Consider the following 26,710-nt stretch of genomic DNA (forward strand, 5'->3'; position numbering starts at 1 on the left):
TTGAAGAATTGATGCCTCTCATCTCTCTCCCTTACTGTCTGTCCCCCTCTCTGTCTCTATCACAAAAAAATAAAAAATAAATAATTTTCTAAGTGATTGAGTTTTTTGAGTTGTGAAGATATTTTACATAGACAAAGCTCCCTTATTGCAGAGTTAAAGTGTTAGTTTGAGTGTACAGAAAGATTTGCTTCAACTTTTAACAACTTTGTGATGTTAATAATTTTTGGTTAAAATAGTTAAGTGATATATATATATATATATTTTTTTTCTTTCTTTTATCTTTTCTTTTTTTTGAAGTGAGAGGACAGGTGATAGTGAGATTACTGCATGTGCCCAACAGGAATCCACCTGGCGACCCTGTCTGGAGCCAATGCTCTAATCAAGCAAGCTATTTTTAACACCTGAGGCTGACGTGGTTGGACCAACTGAGCTATCCTCAGCGCTTGGGGTGGAAGCTCGAACCAATCGAGCCACTGGCTATGGGAGGGGAAGATGGAGAGAGGGGGAAAGGGAGGAGGAGAGAAGCAGATGGTCACCTCTCCTGTGTGTCCTGACCAAGAATTGAACCTGGGACATCCATACGATAGACCCATGCTCTATCCACTGAGCCACTGACCAGGTCAAGTGATATATTTAAAACTGTCTTCAATTCAGCAAGCTAGCACCTTCTAGATGCAGGGGAGTATGTGGGACTCTTTCCCTCGTACTAAATGACCCAAGGTTCTTAGAGTAGCTTAGCTCTAGGTCTCAGGTGTTTATGTTTTCTTTTTTGGTTCTAGATATTGGGGTCTCTGCTTCATATCTCAGAGTTGTCAGTATCTTCAAGTTCCTCCTTCCTACTACAGCCTTTTGGTATCGGCAAGGAATTGGTTCCAGGACTCCCCTTGAAAACCAAAATCCTTGGATGCTCAAGTCCCTTATATAAACAGTGTGGTGGTGCCTGAGCAGGTGGAGGCGCAGTGAATAGGGTATTGACCTGGGACGCTGAGGACCCAAATTTAAAACTCTGAGGTTGCCAGCTTGAGCTCCTTCTCACCAGCTTAGTGCAGGGTCACTGGCTTGAACGTTAGATCGTAGAGATGATCCTATGGTCCCTGGCTTGAGCCTAAAGGTCACTGGTTTGAAGTCCAAGGTCACTAGATTGAGCAAAGGGTCACTGGTTCTGCTAGAGCCCCTTCCCCCCATCAAGGCACACACGAGAACAATCAGTGAACAACTCAAGTGCCACAACTATGAGTTGATGCTTCTTTTTTTAAAAAATTTATTTATTCATTTTTAGAGAGGAGAGAGAGAGAGAGGAGAGAGAGACAGAGAGAGAGGAGAGAGAGACAGAGAGAGAGAAGGGGGGAGGAGCTGGAAGCATCAACTCCCATATGTGTCTTAGACCAGGCAAGCCCAGGGTTTCGAACTGGCGACTTCAGCATTTCCAGGTCGACGCTTTATCCACTGTGCCACCACAGGTCAGGCGAGTTGATGCTTCTTATCTCTCCCCCTTCCTTTGTCTGTCTCTCTCTCTCTCTAAACAGAAATAAGGAAAAAAAAATGGTGTAGTTAGTATTGCATATAACCTACCTACATCCTTTCATATATTTTGTCATCTCTAGATTACTTATAATATCTAATGCAATATAAATGCTATGTGAAATAATGTATTGTTTAGGGAATAAAGACAAGAAAAAGTCTACATGTCCAGTACAGATGCAGCCATGGTTGGCCTAATTAGGTAGTACACATCAGCAGCAGTGTAATGTTTTTAAAGAAAATTTTCAGTTCAAGGTTGGTTGAATGCATAGGATGTGGAACCCAGGGATACAGAGGACTGCCTGTACCTGGCTGTTTTCTGAGAAACCAGATTATCAAGTTTATTTGAACATGTGTGAAGTTAGAACGCAATTAAGTGCCTCTTAGAATCATCTTTATGAGCCATCTGATACTTTGATTCTTCCAGATTGTTCTTAATAATATATGTCTGTATGGATTTATATATAATTTTCTTTTACATATGTTTGGGTGAAGTAAGTAGGGTAGGCTGGTTCATCTCACAAGTTATTGAACTTCAGAATAACCTGAGCTTCAATAACCAGGGACTTGAACCTGGGACATCCATATGCATTTATTTATTTTAAATTTATATATATTTATTTATTTATATATATTTATTTATTTTAAATTTTTTTTTTTTTTACAGAGTCAGAGAAAGGGATAGACAGGGACAGACAGGAATGGAGAGAGATGAGAAGCATCAATCATTAGTTTTTCATTGCGCGTTGCAACACCTTAGTTGTTCATTGATTGCTTTCTCATATGTGCCTTGACCGCGGGCCTTCAGCAGACCGAGTAACCCCTTGCTGGAGCCAGCAACCCTGGGTTCAAGCTGGTGGGCTTTTCCTCAAACCAGATGAGCCCGCACTCAAGCTGGCGACCTCGGGTCTCGAACCCGGGTCCTCTGCATCGCAGTTCGACGCTCTATCCACTGCGCCACCGCCTGGTCAGGCCCAAGATATATATTTTTAAAGATTTTATTTATTGTTTCTTAGAGAGAGAGAGAGAGAGAAGCATCAACTCATATTCACCTTAGTTGCTCATTGAGTATTTCTCATATGTGCCTTGACTGGGCAAGCCCAGGGCTTCAAACTGGTGACCTCAGCATTCCAGGTTGATGCTGTATCCACTGCACCACCACAGGTCAGGAAAATTTAAAAAAAATTAAAATATGTCTCTTTTAGATAGCATTGATTGGGTCTTGCTTCATTATCCAGTCTGGAAATCTTCCTCCTAATTGGATGGTTTGGTACTTTGATACTTAATATAATTATTGATATGGTTGGGTTTAAATCTACCTTATGCTACTTGTTTTCTATGTGCCTTCTGGGTTTTTTTTTTACCTTTCTTGGTCCTTTTCTGCTTTCTTTTGGGTTAATTGAATTTTTTTTTTCAGAGACAGAGAGAGTCAGAGAGAGGGATAGACAGGGACAGACAGACAGGAATGGAGGGATGAGAAGCATCAATCATTAGTTTTTCGTTGCCTGTTGCAACACCGTAGTTGTTCGTTGATTGCTTTCTCATATGTGCCTTGACCGCAGGCCTTCAGCAGACTGAGTAACCCCTTGCTCCAGCCAGCGACCTTGGGTCCAAGCTGGTGAGCTTTGCTCAAACCAGATGAGCCTGTGCTCAAGCTGGCGACCTCAGGGTCTCGAACCTGGGTCCTCCATGTCCCAGTCCGACACTATCCACTGCGCCACTGCCTGGTCAGGATAATTGAATATTTTTTAGGGTTCTATTTTTATTTCCTCTACTGATTTCTTAGCTAAACTGCTATAATGGTTTTATGCCTTTTCAGTCAGTTTTGTGGACAACTCAAGGTGGTTTTTAGGCCCCTTGAACTTGATAGGTGCCACCTCAGCATAGACCTTTTTGTCTTAATGGGGAAAGTTGTGATATCTCTTTGACTTTTGACCACTTGTTTATTCTTCTTTTCTTTTTCCTCCTGACCACTCCCTTCTGAGAACCTCAAGTACACAGAAAGTTTGTTTTCTGGTTAAATGGGCTGTTGCTTTGTTACTCATCTTTATTAGCCTTTAGATTATGATATGTATCTGGAGAAATCTGTATTATTACTTATTATTTTTCCTGAATGCCCTGGGTAAGTACAAGCCAACTCCAGCTAATATGCTTTGCTTCTCAAAGTTGAATTGATAATAAGCATTTCCTAGAGAAATTTTGTCAGCAGTAGCCACATATGCTTCCTCCCCTTAATTCTGAGCAAGCTTAATTCTGAAGCTCTGGAGATCTCTGGATCCTGTGGGGAACAAGACTTCCGAGGGATGAGGGTCAATCTTAAATTTGGAGGCAAGAATATGGATTATTCAAAGACATTCTTCTACTCTGTTCCCTATTGTTCTCCCACTCCACACCCGGAGAGACAATATTTATTTATTTATTATTAATTTTTAAAATATTTATTTATTTATTACTATTTTTGTGTGTGTGTGTGTGTGGCAGAGACAGAGTCAAAGAGAGAGAGACAGACAGGAAGGAAGAGAGATGAGAAACATCAGTTCTTCATTGCAGCTCCTTTGTTGTTCATTGATTGATTTCTCATATGTGCCTTGACGGGGGTTGGGGCGAGCTATAGCAGACCAAGTGACCCTTTGCTTGAGCCAGCGACTTTGGGCTCAAGCTGATGAGCCCTCGCTCAAGCTGGTGACCTTGGGGTCTTGAACCTGGGTCCTCCACATCCCAGTCCAATGCTCTATCCACTGCACCACTGCCTGGTCAGGCTGGAGAGACAATATTATAGAATAATTTCCAGCATATTTTTCATATCTCTCATTCTTTCAGCAACATATGGCCTTAGCACAGAATATTACTTTCTTACTCCAGGACTCCAGTGTTCGGGGGACTCCATTTTTTTATTCAAAACAAGACTTAAGCTTCATTCCCCTTCCATAGGAAGCTGTTGTTAGGATAAACTCAATTATCTTGTTTGTGTTTACTCTTTTTTAGTCGAGCAAAAGATGTGATAATACCAGCAAAGCCACCTGTCAGCTTTTTCTCCTCGAGGTCTCCAGTTCTTGACCTCTTCCAGGGTCAGCTGGACTACGCCGAGCATGTTCGCCGGGATTCAGAGGTGGTGCTGATGTTCTTCTACGCCCCGTGGTGTGGACAGTCCATCACTGCCAGGGCAGAAGTTGAGCAAGCAGCAAGTCAGCTTTCAGACCAGGTAATGCTGACATTTGCACTTAGAGTCAAGTGTCAGTTTTGTTGCAGAGTAGGGTGTCCCCATAGAGAGACATCTTACCCAGCTGGCTGATTTTGCCAAGAGGAAGGCTAGGAGCACTTTGTAAATTCTAAAGTCTTCTATAAAGAAACAAAGGATTTCTGATTGTGATGATCCTGTGTGGTTAGCGAGGGGAGCGGGAGCAGATTCTGCATCTCGTGACATAGGCTCGTGCTCATTCCAGGATACCATGCTGTTTGGTTTTTGTGCTGGTGTAAGTAGAGAGCTGAAAGTCCTAGTTGAATCTGTTTGATACTTGCTAGTTAGGTATTTTATTTAGGAGAAATTTATACAATATGACTGCAGTGTAGTTAGCTGACCTTTTAAATACCCACACTTGGACCTGAACTATATATAACATAATGAATGAATGCAACCTTTGTGCTGCATAAGAGGGATTTATATTTTGTACAGCAGTGATTTTCAACCCAGTGGATCCCAATTGCTTTTTATAAAACAATTGTTTTAGAGAGATGCCTGGCAGTAAATGCTAACTGGAGAATAAAGAGAAAGAAGAGAAAAAAAAAATAAATAAAACAATTGTTTTATATTTATTACTTTTTACTCCTTGAAAAGGAATTCATAGATGAGAAAACCTCCCTACACATATAATTTCAAAGTTGTTAATCTAATGCACTAATTATAACAAAGGTGGGGGTCATAGTAATATATAATTAATTTATGTATGTTTCAGTTTGTAAATGCTTGGACAGAATAGGTCCTTTTATGTATAGCTAATGTGATAGGATAGTCACAAATGTAGATTGATAAAAGTATAATGTGTTGGACTCAGATACCACAGGGGCATCGCTGTTGGTCATTTGATTTTTCTAACGACAAACAGCTAACTAACTGTTGGTAAAGTTCTAAACCATACAAAGTATTTTTTGCTTTCAATTGACACCGAAGTTGTCTTCCTGAGAAATTCAGTGAACACAAAAACGGTACTTTGGTTTCACATCTAAAATGGAGTTAGGTTCTAGGTTTGAATAATAACAAACAGATTTTCCCCAACATCAGTGTTGTGCAGGGCATTTAAAACTGCTCTGGGATGACTCTTCCCAGTGTAGAGCCGTTTTGAACATTGCGAGATATCTACACAGCCCCAGATCACCACTACCAAATGCCCTGTAGCTCCCTGCACCCCCCTTTCCCCAGTCATTGTAAGTAGCAATAAAAGTATCCACAGACTTCTAAGAGGCTGCTGCTGGGACCCACTGATCTGAGGTTACTTAAGCAGGCTGGAACTTTCAGTTTGTTTTTCTTAGAAACAATGTTATAAATGGTGGCTAGGCTTCCTACTCAGCCTAGTAAAACATTTTTAACCATTATAGATCACTGAATGTGGTACCAGGTACCTTTTAAACATAGCTATCCATTCCCTGTAACACCGTTTCTTGGGGAGAGAGGTGTGTGATTTGTGTTCCCACTTGTGGGCCCCTGCATTTGATCTAGTCCCCTGTCTTTCCTTTAACCCACCCCTCTCCCACTTTTAAATGGCAAATGATAAACAAACTGACAGATACTTCCAGGGAAGAAATAGGAACTCTAATGCAGCACTAGGAGGTGAGCTGTATGTTAGCACAAAGCAAATCACCACTTTGCTTGTCATTCCCCAAGTTTTCTGAGTTTAGAGAATATGTAGAGAACAAGTGGAGAATCTATTACATAGTATATTAGGATGTCAGTTACTATCTTTTTGTCAACTTAAGCAGTATGCCCTTCAGTATGGTTACATAGGAATATTTGAGAGTGCCTGGTCCTGTGCTGTTCCTCATAGCAGCTCTGCACACTGATGCTGGTGCTCTTCTTCTGAGCAGGACCTCAGGCTTAGAGGGCACAACAGTTTGTTAAAGATTACACAACAAGTGGCTGAGATTATAGTGCCATAGACAACTGACCTGCTCTGCATTTTTTCAAAAAAAATTTTCATCTCCTAAATCGACAACTTATTATGTATCCCTCAGTAGGGAAAAGGAACAGGTTTATTTTTAGAAATCATCAAAAATATTTTGAGTCACATTGCTTGGTAAAATGAGGAAGTGTGATAGATTGTGCCCTATTTTTGAGTAAAAAAAAATGAAATACAAACCTCAAATAAAGATATTTTGGTTTTCTTTCTCATAAATAGATTCTAAATGGAACTTTAAAGAATTTTCACTAAGTTTGAGCAATATTGCTATCTAGTATGTATAAGGCATCTAAAAGTGACTTTTTGTAGTCTTCATATATTTTTAATATTAATTATAAAAAAATTTAAACATATAGCAAAGGTGAAGGAATTTTCCATATACCCACCACTTAAATTGTACTGTTAATATTTTATTATGTATTTATTCATCTTACTATTCCTTTAATCTGTGGTTCTCAACTAGTGGCAGTTTTGCCCTCCCCAGGGGACCTTTGGCAATATGTGCAGAGGTTTGGGAACTTGAGAGGGAAATGCTAGCAGCATCTAGTGGGTAACGACCAGGAATACTGCCAAACACCCTACAGCAGGGGTCCCCAGACTTTTTACACAGGGGGCCAGTTCACTGTCCCTCAGACCATTGGAGGGCCGGACTATAAAAATAAACTATGAACAAATCCCTATGCACACTGCACATATCTTATTTTAAAGTAAAAAAACAAAACGGGAACAAATATACAATATTTAAAATAAAGAACAAGTAAATTTAAATCAACAAACTGACCAGTATTTCAATGGGAACTATGCTCCTCTCACTGACCACCAGTGAAAGAGATGCATCTTCCGGAAGTGCGGCGGGGGCTGGATAAATAGCCTCAGGGGCCCGCATGCAGCCCGCGGGCTGTAGTTTGGGGACCCCTGCCCTACAGTGTCTTACTTACATCCAGTGTGTAGGACAGCCTCCCGCAACAAAACAACAGCAAAAATCCTCAACAGTTCAAGCCCAAAATTTCAATACTGCCAAACTTGAGAGACTTTACTGTAATCGAACTATTAATCTTATTTTTGGTACATTTCAAAGTAAACTGCAGATATAGGGACACTTAAATACTTTGGGATCTACCTGTAAATATATATATGTACTCAATTCATATTTTCAGCTATTCAGTACTACTACATTTTAGAATATATTCTGTTCACAATAATTAGGGGATATTTTATAGCTTCATATTAATTTTGAAATATCCCCTAATTTTTGTGAGCAGTATAGCTTTAATCTGCTAACCTTTATTAGTTTTAATATAATGATTAAAAGTGGTCCTTTGAAATTTGTAATGTTTTATTTGTAGGTAACATTTCTCCATTTGAAGATGCTCTGACAAAAAAGACATAGCCTTCTATTAAGTTTTAGTGTTAATTATGCTTATAAAAAGCTCCTTATTGCTCATTCACTTTAGAATTCAAAAGAAATCATTTTCCTCTTTAGCCAGACTTCAGAATATTCAGTCCTTGCTAGACACTGTACAGGGTGGAGCAAACATAGGTTTACTGTTGTTTATATGAAAAATAACATGGTTAATAAATATTGATAATAATACAAGAATAAACCGTTTCACATGTACACCTACATTTGCCCCACCTGGTAGATGAGTTTTTCTTTTATACTGTAACTCAGTGATGACCTTCTTTGAACTCTTGAAACAATTTTTTTTACACTTTCTGTTTCAGAGAGGTATAGTTCCATATCTATAATTTTATCTTTTAAGACTTTGTAGTTTTTCTGTTGTTATTCATAGTCACATTTGAAACCTTTTTTGGCTTTGCAGGTGTTGTTTGTGGCGATTAACTGTTGGTGGAACCAGGGTAAATGCAGAAAACAGAAGCATTTCTTTTATTTTCCTGTAATATATCTGTATCATCGGAGGTAAGAAATTTTAAGTAGTGTTTTTAATTACAACTAAGTTTATCAATTTTGAAGTGATTTTGTTGGTTTTTTTTTCTATTTAAAAGTATTGAGGAAATACATGTAAGGAAAAATAAATCAATAAAAAGATCTGGATGATTTTTATCAGCCATACGTAATCACTGTGTTTTCATTTATATTCTCCTGTTAGTATATATATTCACCCTCCCCCCCTTTTAAAAATAAAACCATGGTATCATGTAGTAATACTCTTTCCTAAACTGCTTTTTCTTACTTATGTGAACATCTTTTCATGTCATTATGTATTTTATAACCTTGTTTTTTGTTTTAATTTTTATTTATTTATTTATTTTTTACAGAGACAGAGAGTGAGTCAGAGAGAGGGATAGACAGGGACAATCAGGAACGGAGAGAGATGAGAAGCATCAATTAGTAGTTTTTCATTGCGCGTTGCAACACCTTAGTTGTTCATTGATTGCTTTCTCGTATGTGCCTTGACCACGGGCCTTCAGCAGACTGAGTAACCCCTTGCTGGAGCCAGCGACCTTGGGTTCAAGCTGGTGGGCTTTTCCTCAAACCAGATGAGCCCGCACTCAAGTTGGTGACCTCGGGGTCTTGAACCTGGGTCCTCTGCATCCCAGTCCGACGCTCTATCCACTGCGCCACCGCCTGGTCAGGCATTATAACCTTGTTTCTAATACTACCAGTAGTCCATTGTGTGGCTGTACATTTCAGATATTATAAATGTATTTTATGGCATAAAAATATACAAAAGTCCTTATCCTGTTACCTGGCAGGATAGCATAATCAAGAGGGTATCGTCTTGTCTTTTCAGTTGGGAAGAAAATGACTATAAATCTATAATCCTGTATCCATAATTCTGAAATCCACAGAGCTCTAAAAATCTGAAAGACTTTTTATAAATATTGTCCCCAAATGCATTCATCTGGCCTAGAGAACAAGAGGCTGCCTTTAGTCTTTATCCTACTTAACATGACAGCTTATTCATCTTGCTGCAGAAATATTGGTGTTTGATTTTGAAGTACTGCCCAGACCTTGCTATGGGTGTTAAAATAATGGCCAAAATCTGACTTGAAGGATTTTGGAGACATGAGATGGGATTCTGGACTTTGTTCAATGTAGTTGGCTTGAAGTTTGTTAATGAAGGTAGAATGGGTGAGGAAGATGTAATTAGTAAGAGCTTTACTTTTTAGATTGTATTTTTCCCCTCTAAACTTCTTGGGCCTTAATCAATGAGAATTTATAGTAAACATCAGCAGATTATCATTTGCCAATTATCTGTCACATTCTATCACACATTGATGTTTTTTAACAAAAAATGTATGGACATAGTGTTATTTCTTTGGGCAAGAATATACTTTCCTACCCTGTCTCTACCCTCAAATTTTCCTCTAGATATATAACTACTTTTCTCAGAGTAACTTCTCATGGTTACTTTTTTTTTTAAGGTAAGTGTAAAGTACCATACTTGAAGGTTCTAGAATTCTGTGCTCTGTTAACAGGATGATGAGCATTCCTTATAAAGGACCCTGCAGTTCTTTTCTTGGAAATGGGAAATATTTGGAAATAGGAAACAGGACACAGATATCTAGTAGGCAGTATAGGATTTGCAAGTGTATATAACTAAGCCAGTTGCCCAGAGGTGGACTTAACTTGATGTGATATTAAAATCAGAAGAGTTCCCTTGAAACAAGTACAAACTATCATTTTGGGATATGTGGGTGTACAATATTGTCTTACACTGTTTTCTTAGTTTTATAGAAAGATTGAAAAAACGTGAAAGGAACTTTAGAGAGATCTAGTCTACCCTCTCATTTTACAGATGAGGAAGTTGAGGTTGGTACTCACTTTGAAGTGCTTGCCCTCCTTTTTACCTGTTGAAATTTTACTTAAGTCAGTTCAGGCTTATTAATAGTCATTTCAACATGTGCCATTCCCAGTGTTTCAAAAATAGAAGGAGGTGCTAAAGCACAGAATCATCCAAAAGGAAGTCTTTTCATATTCTATTTAAGTGTCTTCAAGCCCTCTTGTTTTACACATACACATGTGAATGTTGTGAATATTTGGTAGTCTTGAGATTGTTTTGGTTAATGTGCTTGCAGATGTGACCCTTGAGTCTCATCACTGGGCATACCGCTATACTGTTGTGTGTGTCGTTCCTTTGGTTGTGTAATGACTTACCTAAGTGTAGCTGCATAAAGAAATTAATGAGCTTTTTTGTGTGAAAGTAGATTCCACTCTTTTGGCTTATATTAATACCAGTTACAAAGTAAAGCTTTGTTGTAATAAAGCTTTAAGTAGATTTAAGGTTCATTTAGTGATCTTTTGTGTTTATAAAAGGCTATGAAGCAGGGAGTAGTTCTCAAAACAGCATGTATAAAGTTCAGTAGTCCTAGGTCAGCTTGTCCTACAGTGATAGCTGTAGTGTGTTGCTAAAAGATGTTTCCCATTCTGTATTCTGGGATCTTCTCATTACAAGTCACTGGAACCCTTGTAACATCATAAAAAAAACTCAGCAGAGCCTATTTGCTTGAGTAAATGAGGTTTCCAAATTGGTTGGTTCCTTTTTTGCTGTCTAAAAGGAATTATCAAATGATTTTTAATATTTCTTCCTTTAAAAATTGTTGGTGGTGAATGGGGTTCATTTTTAAACCAGTTAAAATTAGTTAACAAATTTGTTGTTGTAAGTTTTTTTTGTTTTGTTTTGTTTTTACAAGGACAGAGAGAGAGTCAGAGATAGGGATAGACAGGGACAGACAGACAGGAACGGAGAGAGATGAGAAGCATCTATCATCAGTTTTTCGTTGTGAGACCTTAGTTGTTCATTGATTGCTTTCTCATATGTGGCTTGACCGCGGGCCTTCAGCAGACCGAGTAACCCCTTGCTCCAGCCAGCGACCTTGGGTCCAAGCTGGTGAGCTTCTGCTCAAACTAGATGAGCCCGCGCTCAAGCTGGTGACCTTGGGGTCTCAAACCTGGGTCCTTTGCATCCCAGTCCGACGCTCTATCCACTGCGCTACTGCCTGGTCAGGCTGTTGTAGTAAGTCTTGAATTACAGAATTGTTAACTGTCTCCCAATTGTGCATGTAGAATGCTGTTTTTACTTTTTTGTGCTAATATTCCTTTGCATCATATTTTGTAGTGCACACCAAAGAATTGTGTTTATATTATCACATTATATGTGTGTGTTAATTTCTGTAACTGGCCTGACCAGGGGGTAGTGCAGTGGATAAAGCATCAGCCTGCAATGTTGAGGACCCAGGTTCAAAAGCCTGAGGTCTGACTTGAGCATGGGCTCCACTGGCTTGAGTACGGGCTCATCAGCTTGAGCACGAGCACAGGGTCGCTGGCTTGAGCATGGGATCATAGACATGACACCTTGGGGCAGCTTGAAGCCCAAGGTCACTGGCTTGAGCAAGGGGTCATTCTGCCCAGCTGGACTCCCCCCCGCCCCCGTCAAGGCACATATAAGAAAGCAATCAATAAACAACTAAACCCGGCCAGGGCACACAGGAGAATCGCCCATTTGCTTCTCCACCCCTCCGCCGCGCTTTCCTCTCTGTCTCTCTCTTCCCCTCCCGCAGCCAAGGCTCCATTGGAGCAAAGATGGCCCGGGCACTGGGGATGGCTCTGTGGCCTCTGCCTCAGGCGCTAGAGTGGCTCTGGTCGCAACATGGCGACGCCCAGGATGGGCAGAGCATCGCCCCCTGGTGGGCAGAGCGTCGCCCCATGGTGGGCGTGCCGGGTGGATCCCGGTCGGGCGCATGCGGGAGTCTGTCTGACTGTCTCTCCCTGTTTCCACCTTCAGAAAAATGGAAAAAAAAAAAATTAAAATAAAATAAAATAAACAACTAAAGTACTGCAACTACGAGTTGATGCTTCTCATCTCTGTCTCTTCCTGTCTGTCTGTCCCTGTTTATCTCTTTTTCTCAGTAAAAAAAAAAAAATGTAACTGTATATTATAGTATTATGACCATAGCATTTATATAATTCTTTATTGTGCTCTCTCTTCTTACTATTAACAGTGTAGCTTAATGTCAATTTCAGTTTAGTGAGAAGAAAGGTTATGGAGTTGCTGAATTTTGCCGTATTCCCTGTCCTGTCCAAATTATATTTGAGCAATGCATGTCAGTATTGTACAAGATCAACGAAAGCCATGTGAGGATTCTGATTAGCTTACTAGGATGATAACTAAATGTAATAATACAATTTCTGTGCATCCCTTAGTACACCTGGTATGGAAAATAAGAAAAATCATTTATACAAATTGTTGACTTGTACCTTCATATAATTTTCTGTTGTTACAGTAAAGCATTAAGTAGGTTTAAGGTTCATTTAGTGATCTTTTGTGTAAGTGCCTATAAAAGTATTTGGTAACTACTTTTTAGTAGGCCTAGGGCCAACTGCTCAAAGGAAAGTCTGCTCCTCAACACTGAATTGTGTCAGATCTTAGAATTCTTTAGCATATGGTTGGTTTCCAAGGTTGCCTTTCTGTTTTGTTTTTTAAGGGAAACTTTTTTAAGAAAAAAAATCATTTTTCAGGCCCTGGCTGGTCGGCTCAGTGGTAGAGCATCGGCCTGGCGTGCAGAAGTCCCGGGTTCAATTCCCGGCCAGGGCACACAGGAGAAGTGCCCATCTGCTTCTCCACCCCTCCCCCCTCCTTCCTCTCTGTCTCTCTCTTCCCCTCCCGCAGCCGAAGCTCCATTGGAGCAAAGATGGCCCAGGCGCTGGGGATGGCTCCTTGGCCTCTGCCCCAGGCGCTAGAGTGGCTCTGGTCGCAACAGAGCAACGCCCCGGAGAGGCAGAGCGTCGCCCCCTGGTGGACGTGCCGGGTGGATCCCGGTCGGGTGCATGCGGGAGTCTGTCTGTCTCTCCCTGTTTCTAGCTTCCGAAAAATACAAAAAAAAAAAAATCATTTTTCAGAGATTGCGTATAACCACTGTTTGCACCTTTCTTCACATAAACTTGCTTCTTAATTGGCCCTCTGGTCACCTCCAGAGACAAATAAGACATCCTAAAGCAGGACATTTTCATTTTGTGTTGTTGATGATTTCAGTTATACATTACAGGTTTAATGCATGGTGTGTTATTTTTTATATTTTTATTTTTTTGGTACTAGTTTTGGACCAATCGAATACAAAGGCCCCATGAGTGCTGTTTACATTGAGAAGTTTGTACGCCGGGTGATGAAACCACTTCTGTACATCCCATCTCAATCAGAATTGCTAGATTTTCTCTCAAACTACGAGGTACCTGTCTTTCATATCTCCTTCCATTCCCAAGGCTTCACCGGGTTGTATTGGAATGTTTGTATTAGAAAAGTTGTAGTAGCAATTAAATCACATTATAGATAAGCCCCAATTATATACTTTTTGAAATACTTGATTATAGGAATGGTTTGATTAAATGAATTTTAAGAAAATAGAATGCTTGCAGAACCTTGTTTACTTTTTATTTGGGAATTTTTAACAGACTCTGTTTGTTTCACAATTAACTTAGAGTATGTAGGAATTAACTTACAATTTATATGCAGCTGCAAATTTCACTTGATCTCAGCCAGAAGGCTGAGAAGTGATGCAACGGCAAATTTTTAAAAATTTTATTAAATGCTTTATGGAATCTTACTGATGAGCTATCTGATTTTCTTGTCAGTTATAGTTTAGCCTTTAAAAACAAAACAAAACTGGAAATATTTATATTACTTTATGTTTTTTTAAGTGCATCACTATTTTATGGTCTTAACAGTACGTTTCCTAATATGATTTCTCTACTGCTTTCCCATTGCCAGCTTCAGCCCCTGATAAATTATTTTTATAGGGTGTTCAATGTGTGTGCAGTACAGCTTATAATTGAGAGGCCAATGTAAAGGTTAAAATAATCTCAATAAAATATAAAAATTTATTGGAGAAACTATAAAATCATACTTGGATACAGCAAGTGAAGGTGCTGAATCCACTAGACCAGTGGTCGGCAAACTCATTAGTCAACAGGGCCAAATATCAACAGTACAATGATTGAAATTTCTCTTGAGAGCCAGATTTTTTAAACTTAAACTATATAGGTAGGTACATTCCTTATTGAGGTAGCTCCTGCACGTGGTATTTTGTGGAAGAGCCACACTCAAGGGGCCAAAGAGCCGCGTGCGGCTTGCGAGCTGCAGTTTGCTGACCAGGGCCCTAGACCATCAAGGAACTAGCAACAAGTAAAATGATACTTAGGTACAACAAAATCAAGACCACAAGTACCAGATAGAGATATTAACCATATGCATCCAGACCTTACTAATTTAGAATTTAGTAATAGTGATGGGTTAAATTTTTATACTATGTAGACTATATAGATTGCCTATGAATTTCTTTTACTACTAGAACATCCTTTATAGCTTTTTCATTCATGTTAGACATATTATGTATGTGTTAACTATGAGCAGATTTCCCAAGCAGCAGTATTGCTCTCTAGTTCTTCTGCTTGTAATTCTTAGATGTGCATTAGAGTGAATGCTTCTTTACTCTTAATGTGGATAAAGGCTGGATTTCTGTGCCCCTTGTGGGTTTATCTCTGGTTTGCCTGAGCATGCTGGTGGACAGGATCTACACTGGGAGGCGGGGCACTTGAGCCTAGTCTCTTTGGCAGCACTAACTAGGTCTTTGATTTGGGACAGGTCACAGGGTATCTTGGGATTCTTGTAAGTCTTAGTTGCGGGAATTGTGTGGTAAGCGGGTTTTCATGTAGGTTTGCAGGCAGAGGCGCTGGAGGTAGTTATAGCCAAAAGGTGAAGAATCAGGTTTGGACAGGCCTGAGTCCAAACTCGACTCTATTACTTATTAGCTGTGTGTCCTTGGACCAGTTACTTAACCTCTTCAAGCCTCCATTCCCTCATCTGTAACAGGGATTAAATGAGACAAGACGTGAAAATGCCTAGCATGTAGTCCCAATAAGTGAAAAATAGTGGAAAAAAATCTTGAATATTTATCACTATTGAGACAACTTAAAATGTGCATAATGCCTGCTGGAATTGCCTACTTACATTTTAAAAACCTTTTATTTGTTTTATAGTTAAAAGGATAAAAAGTGACCTGGAAGGGCCAAGCGGTCTTTCTTCAATTGTACTCTGCTGAGACTTTTGTAAAATACTGCACCCAGTTTTGATTGTTACCCTCTGTAGTTATTTTTTTTTAAGTTTTAAATTTCTTCTAAAAAGTAAAAGAAATCGGGAGAAGCTGTGGTATATCAACAGGTATCGTACAACATGTGTTTACCCTCCCAATAAAAAGTGTAGAAGAAATTGAGATCACTGACCCTGGTAAGAGCACTGAAAGGTGGCTTTATTATCATTTCCAGCTCCATCAGAAATTTGTGTCCAGAGAGTTCTGAGCTAGTTCTTAGCAGAGGTCACATGATAAGGAAAAGGATTCAGTTAGGATTTTAGAAGCCTGGGTTTTAGTCCTGACATTAGCAAGTCTCTGCTTTTGAGTTTAACACAGGTTTTTCATCTCTAAATAAGGGTGTTGGCTCAGATAATCCCTCCTGTTTTGTCCTTGGGTTAGAGAGGTCAGAAAGAGGCAGACAGAGGAGGGTTCATCAGTTTTTTGTTGTGAAAGTATTTTTGTGATAATGCCTTTGAACATCTATCTATATTGGAGATCTTTCTGATCTTTTTTATTATTATTATTATTTCTTGCTGCCAAGATATTTCAAGTGTTATCTCTAGTTGTATCTGCAGGAGAGAGACAAATGCATGTCTTTGAGCAGCAAGGATGAGATGAGTTCTTACCTTTATTTAGCGTCTGCATTCTTTGGACCTTTTCAGCAGTGCTTTTAGAGATGTGCTCCCCATTTAACAGTGAGTTCACATCAGACTCACTGATATGCCAGTGACATTACTCAAGGTTGTTCTGACAGTCCAACCCACTAATTAGAATGACGTTCAGCAGTGATTAGCAGTGTTCTGCCTTTGAACAGAACCAAAGGAGTGCTGCCAAGGTTGGACCCCAGGATAGCTTCTGTTGGCCTTTAAATAAGGAGCTTTCTCCCAAAATTATGGATGACTCATATCAGGAATTTCATCTTTTCTGGGCTTCTTCGCACTGAGATGAAATAATCTGATTGATGAGACAATATTTGATTAATTGTGACAGAACTCGAGAGTCAAACCTAGGATGACACTTGTGAAACCATTTATCTCATGAAATATACCCAATATGGCCTTGAAAGAAGTGATAGCAAATGCATACATACACTGTATAAGACAACTAAAAGACAGCATTCCAGATCTAGAAATGAAACCACTGTCATGGTTTGACAGTTGGATAAATAGGAAGGTTAAAGAAAGTCCCCTCTAGGGCACATTATACTTCTGGGAATTCCTCTGAATTACGATTTCTCAACTTCAGCATTATTAACATTTGGAGTCAGATCATTTTTTTCAGACAGAGGGCTGTCCTGTGCTTTGCAGGATGTTTAGCAGCATCCTTCACCTTCACCTATTAGATAGCAGTAGCACTGCCTCCCCCCCCAATTATGACAACCGAAAATATTCAGGCATTACCAAATGTCCCTTGAGGGAGCAAAATCGCTTAAGTTGAGAACCACTGCTCTAAATTATTGTTTCCCCAAATAAGATCTTTAAATGAAGTCTCATGTGTGTTAATTAGCACAAGCACATCTTTTTCTTTTTTTTTAATGTAGTGTACAATACCACAATCTAATTGTTACAACTTTAATTGCTTTTAACAGTGGCAGTAGAGAGAAGATGAAAATTAAACAGTGCTTTCACTAGAAAATTCTGGAGTGGTAGCTGTGGTGGACTAGTGAGTTATATTGTCATCAATAGAGCTGTCCCCAGTATTCAGCTTTTTTTTCAAATCGTTCATCCACATTGTCCCCTAAAAAAGCATGCATCCTAAGTATGTTAAGGACATTGTAGATTTAAAGTAATCTTACTGAGAAAAGATACTTGTTTTGATCAAGAATCTTTTCTAATTTATGTTTTTTATAAATATGAATTTCATTATCAAGTATATTAAATTTAGGTATATCAAAATTAGACCAAAATAGTTATTTAACATTTTTGTGGCACTTCTGAGGTTTGTTAGAATGGCATTGTTATTTCCTGATGTCTCTAGATGTGTTTGTGATATCTTGATTTCCCCTCATTAAAATAAACCATGTCGATTAATTATAAGTTGATTTGTCTCTAATACAGATATTTGTGAACAGTTTAGACCATCAGAAATTGTAGTTATTGTTTATTACTTGGGAAGTGTTGCTCTCCTAAAATTAACAACCTTCTGTATTGATAAAAACTTTTGTTATCTGTATACTGAACTCTCTTCATATATGCTTATGATAAGAATTGTGTTTTGGTTTGAATTTATGTAAGTCTCACAGATGAATCCTTTCAAAAGTCTATTCAAATGATTTGATATTGAATTACCTAGAAGAGTACAAGCTTATAAGCAATGGAAAATATTTTATTTGATTTAGATATCTCAGATTGGCCTAGATCAGTTTGTTCATTAATCAGAGTTTTATGTTTATAAAATATGACTCTAGGCCAGGGGTCTCAAACTCAACTCAGCATGTGGGCCGCAGAGCAAGATCACAGCCGTTCGGTGGGCCGCACTAGGTCTACAAAAGGCAACTGTTACGCAACGCTTTTCTCACTGCAGTTGAAAACAGTCTGCGGGCCGCACAAAAGGGCCGCGAGTTTGAGACCCCTGCTCTAGGCTCAGATATAATTTTTAGGAAAACAGTTTGTCTTTAATTTACAGAACGTTGCAAAAAGACATTAAAGGGTGAATATTATAAATACTTGACTCTATAAATTCCAAACTACTTAAGCCCTTTGAGTAGTGAGTTTTTTCATGCTCGCTGACTCTTGGGATTTTTTTTTCAAAAAATGAAATTAGTTCCAGTTACAGTTTTATTAACTTAAAATCATGTTTGCTTGATTACCAATTTATAGAAATAAGAACATACATTTGCCTTTTTTTTTTTTTTTTTTCTGTATTTTTCTGAAGCCGGAAACGGGGAGGCAGTCAGACAGACTCCCGCATGCGCCCGACCAGGATCCACCCGGCACGCCCACCAGGGAGCGACGCTCTGCCCACCAGGGGGCGATGCTCTGCCCATCCTGGGGCGTCGCTCTGTTGCCACCAGAGCCACTCTAGCGCCTGGGGCAGAGGCCAAGGAGCCATCCCCAGCGCCCGGGCCATCTTTGCTCCAGTGGAGCCTCGGCTGCAGGAGGGGGAGAGACAGAGAGGAAGGAGAGGAGGAGGGGTGGAGAAGCAGATGGGCGCTTCTCCTGTGTACCCTGGCCGGGAATTGAACCCGGGACTTCTGCACGCCAGGCTGACGCTCTACCACTGAGCCAACCGGCCAGGGCTTACATTTGCCTTTTTTTAATGTTGCCTTACACATTTTTAAAATAAATATTTTTTACTCTGGATGGTCAGGAGGCACGAGGACGTACATGAACGTTCGTACAACTCAAAAGGTTAGTCTTTATAAGCAAACAGATAATGAGTAAACAATGCATTGGTAAATGCCATCCAGTTTTAAAGTGTGTTTATTTCTGAGCTCCCAGTAATGGTGTGAGATAAATGGCAATTGTAGATCCTTTGAACAGATTAAGAAAATAAGGTACAGAGAGGGTATGGTTTACCCTAAGTGGATACTGGACTGTAGCTCAAGTCTGGCTCTCCAAGTTTTTCCTTTAATACGAAGAAATGCTTATTACATAAGGTCTCTGAGTTGAAACTTCACTATGTAACTAGAGGGTAAAACTGAATATTTTATGTCACTTTTTACTCTTCAATGATAGAAAAATTTTGAAGGTGTTGGCTTCTTAATTTGACTCAACCCCTTTTTTTTTCTCATTTTTAGCAATGGTCCTACAAATAAATAGTGATAAAGGATGAGGCAGTGGCTTTTTTTTTTTTTTTTGTATTTTTCCGAAGCTGGAAACGGGGAGAGACAGTCAGACAGACTCCTGCATGCGCCCGACCGGGATCCACCTGGCACGCCCACCAGGGGCGATGCTCTGCCCACCAGGGGGCGATGCTCTGCCCCTCCGGGGCATCGCTCTGCCGTGACCAGAGCCACTCTAGCGCCTGGGGCAGAGGCCAAGGAGCCATCCCCAGCGCCCGGGCCATCTTTGCTCCAATGGAGCCTTGGCTGCGGGAGGGGAAGAGAGAGACAGAGAGGAAGGAGGGGAGGGGTGGAGAAGCAAATGGGCGCTTCTCCTATGTGCCCTGGCTGGGAATCGAACCTGGGTCCCCCACGCACCAGGCCGACGCTCTACCGCTGAGCCAACTGGCCAGGGCCGAGGCAGTGGCTTTTGATTCAACTAAAGCAGCAGAGTTTTTACCATTTGCTGTTATTAATTGGGTCATTAGTATTTATTCTGTGAACTGGGAGTGTTCTTAAGTATGATAATCACAATATTGAGGCAGGGTAAGGTCTACAATTCTCTCCCTAAATATGCACTGAAATCATAGCTACCATATAAATAATGAATATAGCTAAAAACCGAAGTGAATTTGCCAGTGTGTACTACAGAGGGAGATCGAGAGCTATAAGTCATCTCGTTGTGAACCATGTTAAGAAATTTTACTTTCTTCATTTGCCCCAATTACGGAATCCCTTCTTCAAGGTTTGTCCTGCCTGTTTAAGATACAGACAGGAAAATATCATTTATTGCTTGTGGACAACATAGGCAGACATATCCCAGTGTCATTTTTATTTTGGTGTACATTAAGTTGATTGGAAACAAAATAGAGTGAGAAATGGAAATGGCACTTTCAAAGTCACTAGTTTAATGTCTCTTCTAATTTTGGTGTTTTTTTAGTCATCATTTGACTTAGGTATCAGTAGCTTCTCCATCAGTAATTCTTTTTTTTTTTAATTGGAATCATCTGATTTGTACCTTATAATCTACCCAGTAAATACCAACAGTATTATTTAGAACTCTTATCTTACATATGCAGCCAAAATATTTTCTTCTTAAAAAAAATTGTATTGGCCCTGGCCGGTTGGCTCAGCGGTAGGGCATCGGCCTGGCATGTGGAGGTCCCGGATTTGATTCCCAGTCAGGGCACACAGGAGAAGTGCCCATCTGCTTTTCCACCCTTCCCCCTCTCCTTTCTCTCTATCTCTCTCTTCCCCTCTTTCAGCCAAGTCTCCATTGGCGCAAAGTTGACCCGGGTGCTGAGCTTGGCTTCGTGGCTTCCACCTCAAGCACTAGAATGGCTCTGGCAGCAGAGGAGCAACGCCCCAGATGGGCAGAGCATCGCCCCCTGGTGGACATGCCCGGTGGATCCTGGTCAGATGCATGCAAGAGTCTGTCTTGACTGCTTCCCTGCTTCTAACTTCGGAAAAATACAAAAAATACAAAAAAAAAATTGTATTGATGGATCTTCAGAGGGAGGGAGGGAGAGAGCAGGGGACAGGGAAGGGGAGGGATAAAGAGACATTGATTTGTTCCACTTATTCATGCTGCTGTTGGTTGATTCTTGTATGTGCCCTGACCAGGGATTGAACCTGCAACCTCAGCATGTTGGGATTATACTCTAACCAACTGAGTTACCTGGCCAGGGTGCAGCCAAAATATTTTCGAAATCTTTTCATGAATTTCTACAATTTATCTATTTAAGAGAAGTGATTTAGCATAAATCCATTCATTTATTGTTACCAATTATGGTAAACCAAATTGTGTTACATTTAAGTGGGATGGGAAAAGGCTTGGGAATCTTTTGGAGGGAGATGCATGGTGTTGGATAAACTGCCAGGTTACATAAAACCTGAGCATTTTGGAGAAAAACCTAGTAGAATGTCTGGCATTTGCTGTTATACTCTTGTTTGTTAGTAAAAGACTACTCAATACTGAGAAAATAAATAGATAACTATTTCTGTCAATTTATAATTTTATAGCATTGTGAACTAAATAGTTTTAAGGTTTCTAAGTATGAGTTGACATTAGTGCAGAAATATTTCAGTTGCCATTGAGAGAAAACACAGTGTGGTAACTAATCTCACGACCACTAGAGGGTGTGTGTATCATCTGCTGAAATTTATGCCACACTGCAAATAGCATTCACTTTGAAAATAAATATTCAATGCCAATAAGGATTTGCTGGACTCCTCTAAATAGCCTATTTTTAACCTCATTATAGCAGGTACTGAATATACTGTAGTATATCATGGAATATAATTAAAAACACAAAGTGGGTCAAATTAAAATCTGGCATTTATTATTTTCTTTGCTAAATTGTAAACTTGATAAAGGAGTATTGTTTTATATTTTTATCTCCATTCATTAATTTACAGATTTTTTTTTAAACAAAGAGAGAGTCAGGGAGAGGGATAGATAGGGACAGACAGACAGAAACAGAGAGAGAGATGAGAAGCATCAATCATTAGTTTTTTGTTGCGACACCTTAGTTGTTCATTGATTGCTTTCTCTATGTGCCTTAACCGTGGGGCTGCAGCAGACCAAGTAACCCCTTCCTCGAGCCAGCAACTTTGGGTCCAAGCTGGTGAGCTTTGCTCAAACCAGATGAGCCCGTGCTCAAGCTGGGATCTCGGGGTCCTGAACCTGGGCCCTCCTCATCCCAGTCCGATGCTCTATCCACTGCACCACCACCTGGTCAGGCTCGAAATACAAATTCTAAGTTACATTTCAAACAGGTCAGGTTTTAAAATTTAATAGATTGTCATAGTATTGTGAATATTTGAAAAATAACACTTAGCCTGACCACTGGATAGAGTGTTGACCTAGGATGCTGAGGACCCATGTTTAAAACCCTGAGGTTGCTGGTTTGAGTGCAGGCTCACCAGCTTGAGCAAAGGGTTGCCCCCTTGAGCATGGGGTCATAAACATGACCCTGTGGTCACTGGCTTGGGCCCAAAGGTCACTGGCTTGAAGCCCAAGATCACTGGCCTGTAGCCCAAGGTCACTGGCTTGAGCAAGGAGTCACAGGTTTGGCTGAACCCCCTCCCCCCCCAGTAAAGGCACATATGAAAAAGCAATCAGTGAACAGCTAAGGTGCCACAACAATGAGTTGCTGCTTCCTCATCTCTCTCCCTTCCTATCTGTCCCTGCCTCTCCAAAAAACCCCCACAAAAAACAACTTAAAATATATTTTGCCTGTTTTAAAATAGCTGGTATAAAGTGTTAAATTGTTTCATGTAGTTGTTAAAAAGTGAAAATAATTTTGTTTATGAATATTTGAGCCTGACCAGGTGGTGGCTCAGGATAGAGCATTGGCCACGGACCCTGATGATCCAGGTTCAAAACCCCAAGGTCGCCACTGGAGCGCGGGCTCATCTGGCTTGAGTGTGGGCTCACCAGCTTGAGCATGGGGTTACCTGCTTGAGCGTGGGATCATAGACATGACCTCATGGTCGTTGGCTTGAGCTCAAAGGTCACTGGCTTGAGCAAGGGGCCACTGGCTCAGCTGGCGCCCCTCCCCACCCTTCATCAAGGCATATATGAGAAAGCAATCAATAAACAACGAAGGTGCCGCAACTATGAATTGATGCTTCTCATCTCTGTTTCTTCCAGTCTGTCCCCCCTTCTTAAAAAATGAGAGAGAGATTATTTGCTTTGTATTATTTATAGAATTTCTTTGGTCACACTACCTGAAAAGATCAGTGCCAGTTCTGAAGTTAGGTGCTCCTTCGTCCAAGCTGTGTCACCCCTTGGAAAATTGTAGCAGTGATGCCGTCCACAAGAATACACCCTACACTGCAGAAATGTCCACAAAGGACCCCTACAAACCGTCCAGCCAGCCTTTGTTCATTTTTAAAGGTTTAACTTGGGGTTTCCCTTGAAGACTCAGGATTCAAATTTTTTTACTTCCATGTCTATGTGTGTGTGCATGTGTATACATAAACATATTTATAGTTGCATATATCCATTTAGATATAGATGTGTTTAGGGCCATATATCTAGTTCTTTGAAGCCACCAGAGATGATATGATGTGAGAAGAGAGCTGAAATTTATCTCATTTAGTTTTTAGCAATGAAACAGTTATTAATATTTAGTTGAATTTATGTCATTTGGTTTTGGTTTAGGAGATTGATCAGAATATTAAAAAACTTAAATAAGTCTCTTTTCTTTTCAGTAGTTTCTGGTTTTGTAATCTTACATTCAGCATTAATTAAGGGACTAAGAATATCTGAAGATTTTTCCTTTGTTCTTGGTAGTAAATCTTTTTACATCATTGTAGCATGGTTTGAAACGTCAACAGTCCAAACACTATGCAATTCTATTTTAAGTTAATTCTGAATTGGCTTGTTAAGAAGATTTTGAAGGAATTTAGTAAAAGAAAATCCTATTTTTAATACTTTGCTTTCTGATGTTCTCAGTTGTTTGAGAAATTGGTTATTTGCTGAATTTTTGTAGATACTAGCATTCAACATTCTTAGTTTCTACCAGAATAAAAACCAAGTGATTTATTTAAACTTGAATCTTATGAGAACAAGCAAGTAATCTGGATTTGAAAGATGGTATGTTTCATTACAGATCATAAATTTCCTGTTTTATACAACTTACTGATTTTTAAACTTTACCAACAGATTAAATTTCTATTTTACCTTTAGGGTCTAATTTTGCCCCAATGATCAAATCAGCTCCACATTATTTATTAAGAGCATGATATTACATGCTTTAGGACTAAAGGGGATTCTTTACATTTGCCTAGTGCTTTATAGTTAGTTCATCAAGCTCATTCTTAGTAACCCCATGATGAATTGTCCCATTTGCCGGATAAGGAAACTGAGGCTTCTCTTTGAAGAATTCACCCAAGACCATTCAGCTATTGGACTTGAGCTTACCTCTTCTAACTGCAAGCCTAGCACTCTTTCCTCAGGGATCTGTTTGGCTTTTAAGACAGATGCAGTCATTACAGAACAAAACTGGACTAAATGAGTGCCACAGGGCCCTCAAAGATGGAAAAAATTACCCTGAACAGGAAGGCAGAATGTATCTGGAAGGGGATACTTTATTGGTTTGGTAGAATAGAGGGCCATTATGTCCTAAGCTTTAGAGAAATGGAATGAACAGGTGGAAATAAGTTTGAGTGGGTACAGGAGCAAGAAGATATGGGGAGGGCTCTTTGCAGCCTGATTGATAAGAGGGAGGTTGCCATTGTGGCATGCTGTGTTCTAGTTGTGGGAGACACAGCCCCTTGGAGAATGACCTGGAATAGAAGTGGAGGCAGTCAGATAGAACCTGATTTCCAGTGCATGTGAAGGTGTGTTTGGAGTGAGAGGAAGCAACAGAGGGAGAAATCTAAGAAAGATTACAGGGAAATTGACAGCTTGCTTAGAGTTGCTAAACAGAAGCCAGTGACTTGACGGTGAGGTTTCAAACCAGGGACTTAAGGAGAACTGTCAACAGAGAATGGAAAGACCTACTTAAGGAAAGGGAAGGGAAGGAGGTTTCAGCTTTGAATTACTTTCCCCTGTGAAAGTTGTTGTCTAAATGGAGGGAAAGGTCAATGTTAAACCCCAACATTTTTCATGTGGTCAGGCTTTTTTAAAAAATGAAATGCAGCAAATTGCAATTGTCAGCCTATAATGGCATGTCTTTTAAAATATCCACGTTACACAGTGATTAGTGATACCTCAGTCACCTAATTCTGCTCTTGTTCCCACAGCCTGGAGTACTTGGGTACTTTGAGTTCAGTGGCTCGCCCCAGCCTCCGGGTTATTTGACCTTCTTCACCTCAGCTTTACATTCATTGAAGAAAGGTAAAAATCATTCATATTAAGAAATTAGAACTTTAACAGAAATGTATGTATATTGATATCTTCTTTTGCATCTTATCTTTATTTTCATTTTCTTGATTCCTTTTCTCTGTATTTGTATTAAATAATTATTGTTTTATGTTCTATTTTCTATTGCAAACAAAAGATTGTGCTCTTTAATATTTAGTCTCTTAAATGTTTAGGTTTTTTATTTTTATTTTTTTTGAGAAAGGGATGGACAGATAGACAGGAAGGGAGAGAGATGAGAAGCATCAACTCATAGTTGTAGCACCTTAATTATTCATTGATTGCTTTCTTATATGTGCCTTGACTGGTGGCTCCAGCCAAGCTAGTGACCCCTTGCTCAAGCCAGTGACCATGGCGTGATGTCTATGATCCCATGCTCAATTTGATGACTCCACACACAAGCTGATGAGCCTGTACTCAAGCTGGCGACCTTAGGGTTTCAAACCTGGGTCCTCAGCATCCCAGGCTGATGCTCTATCCACTGTGCCACCGCCTGGTCAGGCAGATGTTTAGCTTTTTAAAATGTAGCTTAATCATATTGTCTGCAGTTACATATTTTGTACTTTAAATTTTATTATATCTTACTCTCTTATTTGTGTTTGTAGTTACACATTTTACTCAGAATTTTTAATGGCCATATTGTCAGTTGTATGTACCATAATTTAGAAATAATTTCCTTAGAGAAGTATTTTTGTAAGTTTAAAAGTTATGTATGTTACATTACACTATAAACCTAATGCCAGTTTCACTATCCTCAAATCTGTGTTTATTTTTTTTATTTTAGCTCAATTATATATTTAGGCCCTACTTTTTAAATTAAATATTGTATCCTGCCCATTTTTTCATGTTACTCCACATTCTTTTTTCTATCACTTATAACATCCTGTCCATTCTCTGTGAGGTCCACTTTCTTCTGCTCTCTTGTCTCTGTCTCCTTTGTTAGCACTCTGGTGCAAGCCTCTTCCGCTGCCCTGGACTAGACTAGTGAATCTACGCTTGCCCCTTTTTCCTCACGGTCGGGCCTTTGCACATGGTAGTCCTTCTGACTGTTATGTGCCCTCTGCCTCCCCAACCCCTAGGGCCCAGCTCCTCACCTGTCAAACCCTATTCATCTCCCAGGATCGCCTCACATATCACTTCCACAGTCTCCAATCTCAGTTGGGTACCCTGGTTTCTTATTTCATACCACTTAGCATAGTTTGTTTATGTAGTTATGAGATTATTTGTTTAATGTCTGTCTTCTTTCCCAGACTGTGAAATTTTGAGGATAGGACCATGTGTCTTCAGTTTAGC

At 39.8% G+C, this 26,710-nt stretch overlaps 1 protein-coding gene across 4 annotated transcripts in view; it reads left to right on the forward strand.

Annotated features, from left to right (window-relative positions):
* The window catches only part of TXNDC11 (thioredoxin domain containing 11), a 70,191-nt gene that overhangs the window by 3,980 nt on the left and 39,501 nt on the right, over positions 1 to 26,710 (forward strand). Inside the window, exons 2-5 of one of the 4 annotated variants that reach the window (XM_066382596.1) lie at positions 4,507 to 4,723; positions 8,516 to 8,613; positions 13,754 to 13,883; positions 25,300 to 25,393. In XM_066382596.1, the coding sequence (XP_066238693.1) occupies positions 4,507 to 4,723; positions 8,516 to 8,613; positions 13,754 to 13,883; positions 25,300 to 25,393 (539 nt within the window). Of the gene's footprint in view, positions 1 to 4,506; positions 4,724 to 8,515; positions 8,614 to 13,753; positions 13,884 to 25,299; positions 25,394 to 26,710 lie in introns of those variants that run through there. The other 3 variants (XM_066382597.1, XM_066382599.1, XM_066382598.1) reach the window with 3 other exon arrangements.

The sequence above is a fragment of the Saccopteryx leptura genome, chromosome 4 (assembly GCF_036850995.1).
Source record: "Saccopteryx leptura isolate mSacLep1 chromosome 4, mSacLep1_pri_phased_curated, whole genome shotgun sequence".
Classification (NCBI taxonomy): Eukaryota; Metazoa; Chordata; class Mammalia; order Chiroptera; family Emballonuridae; genus Saccopteryx; species Saccopteryx leptura.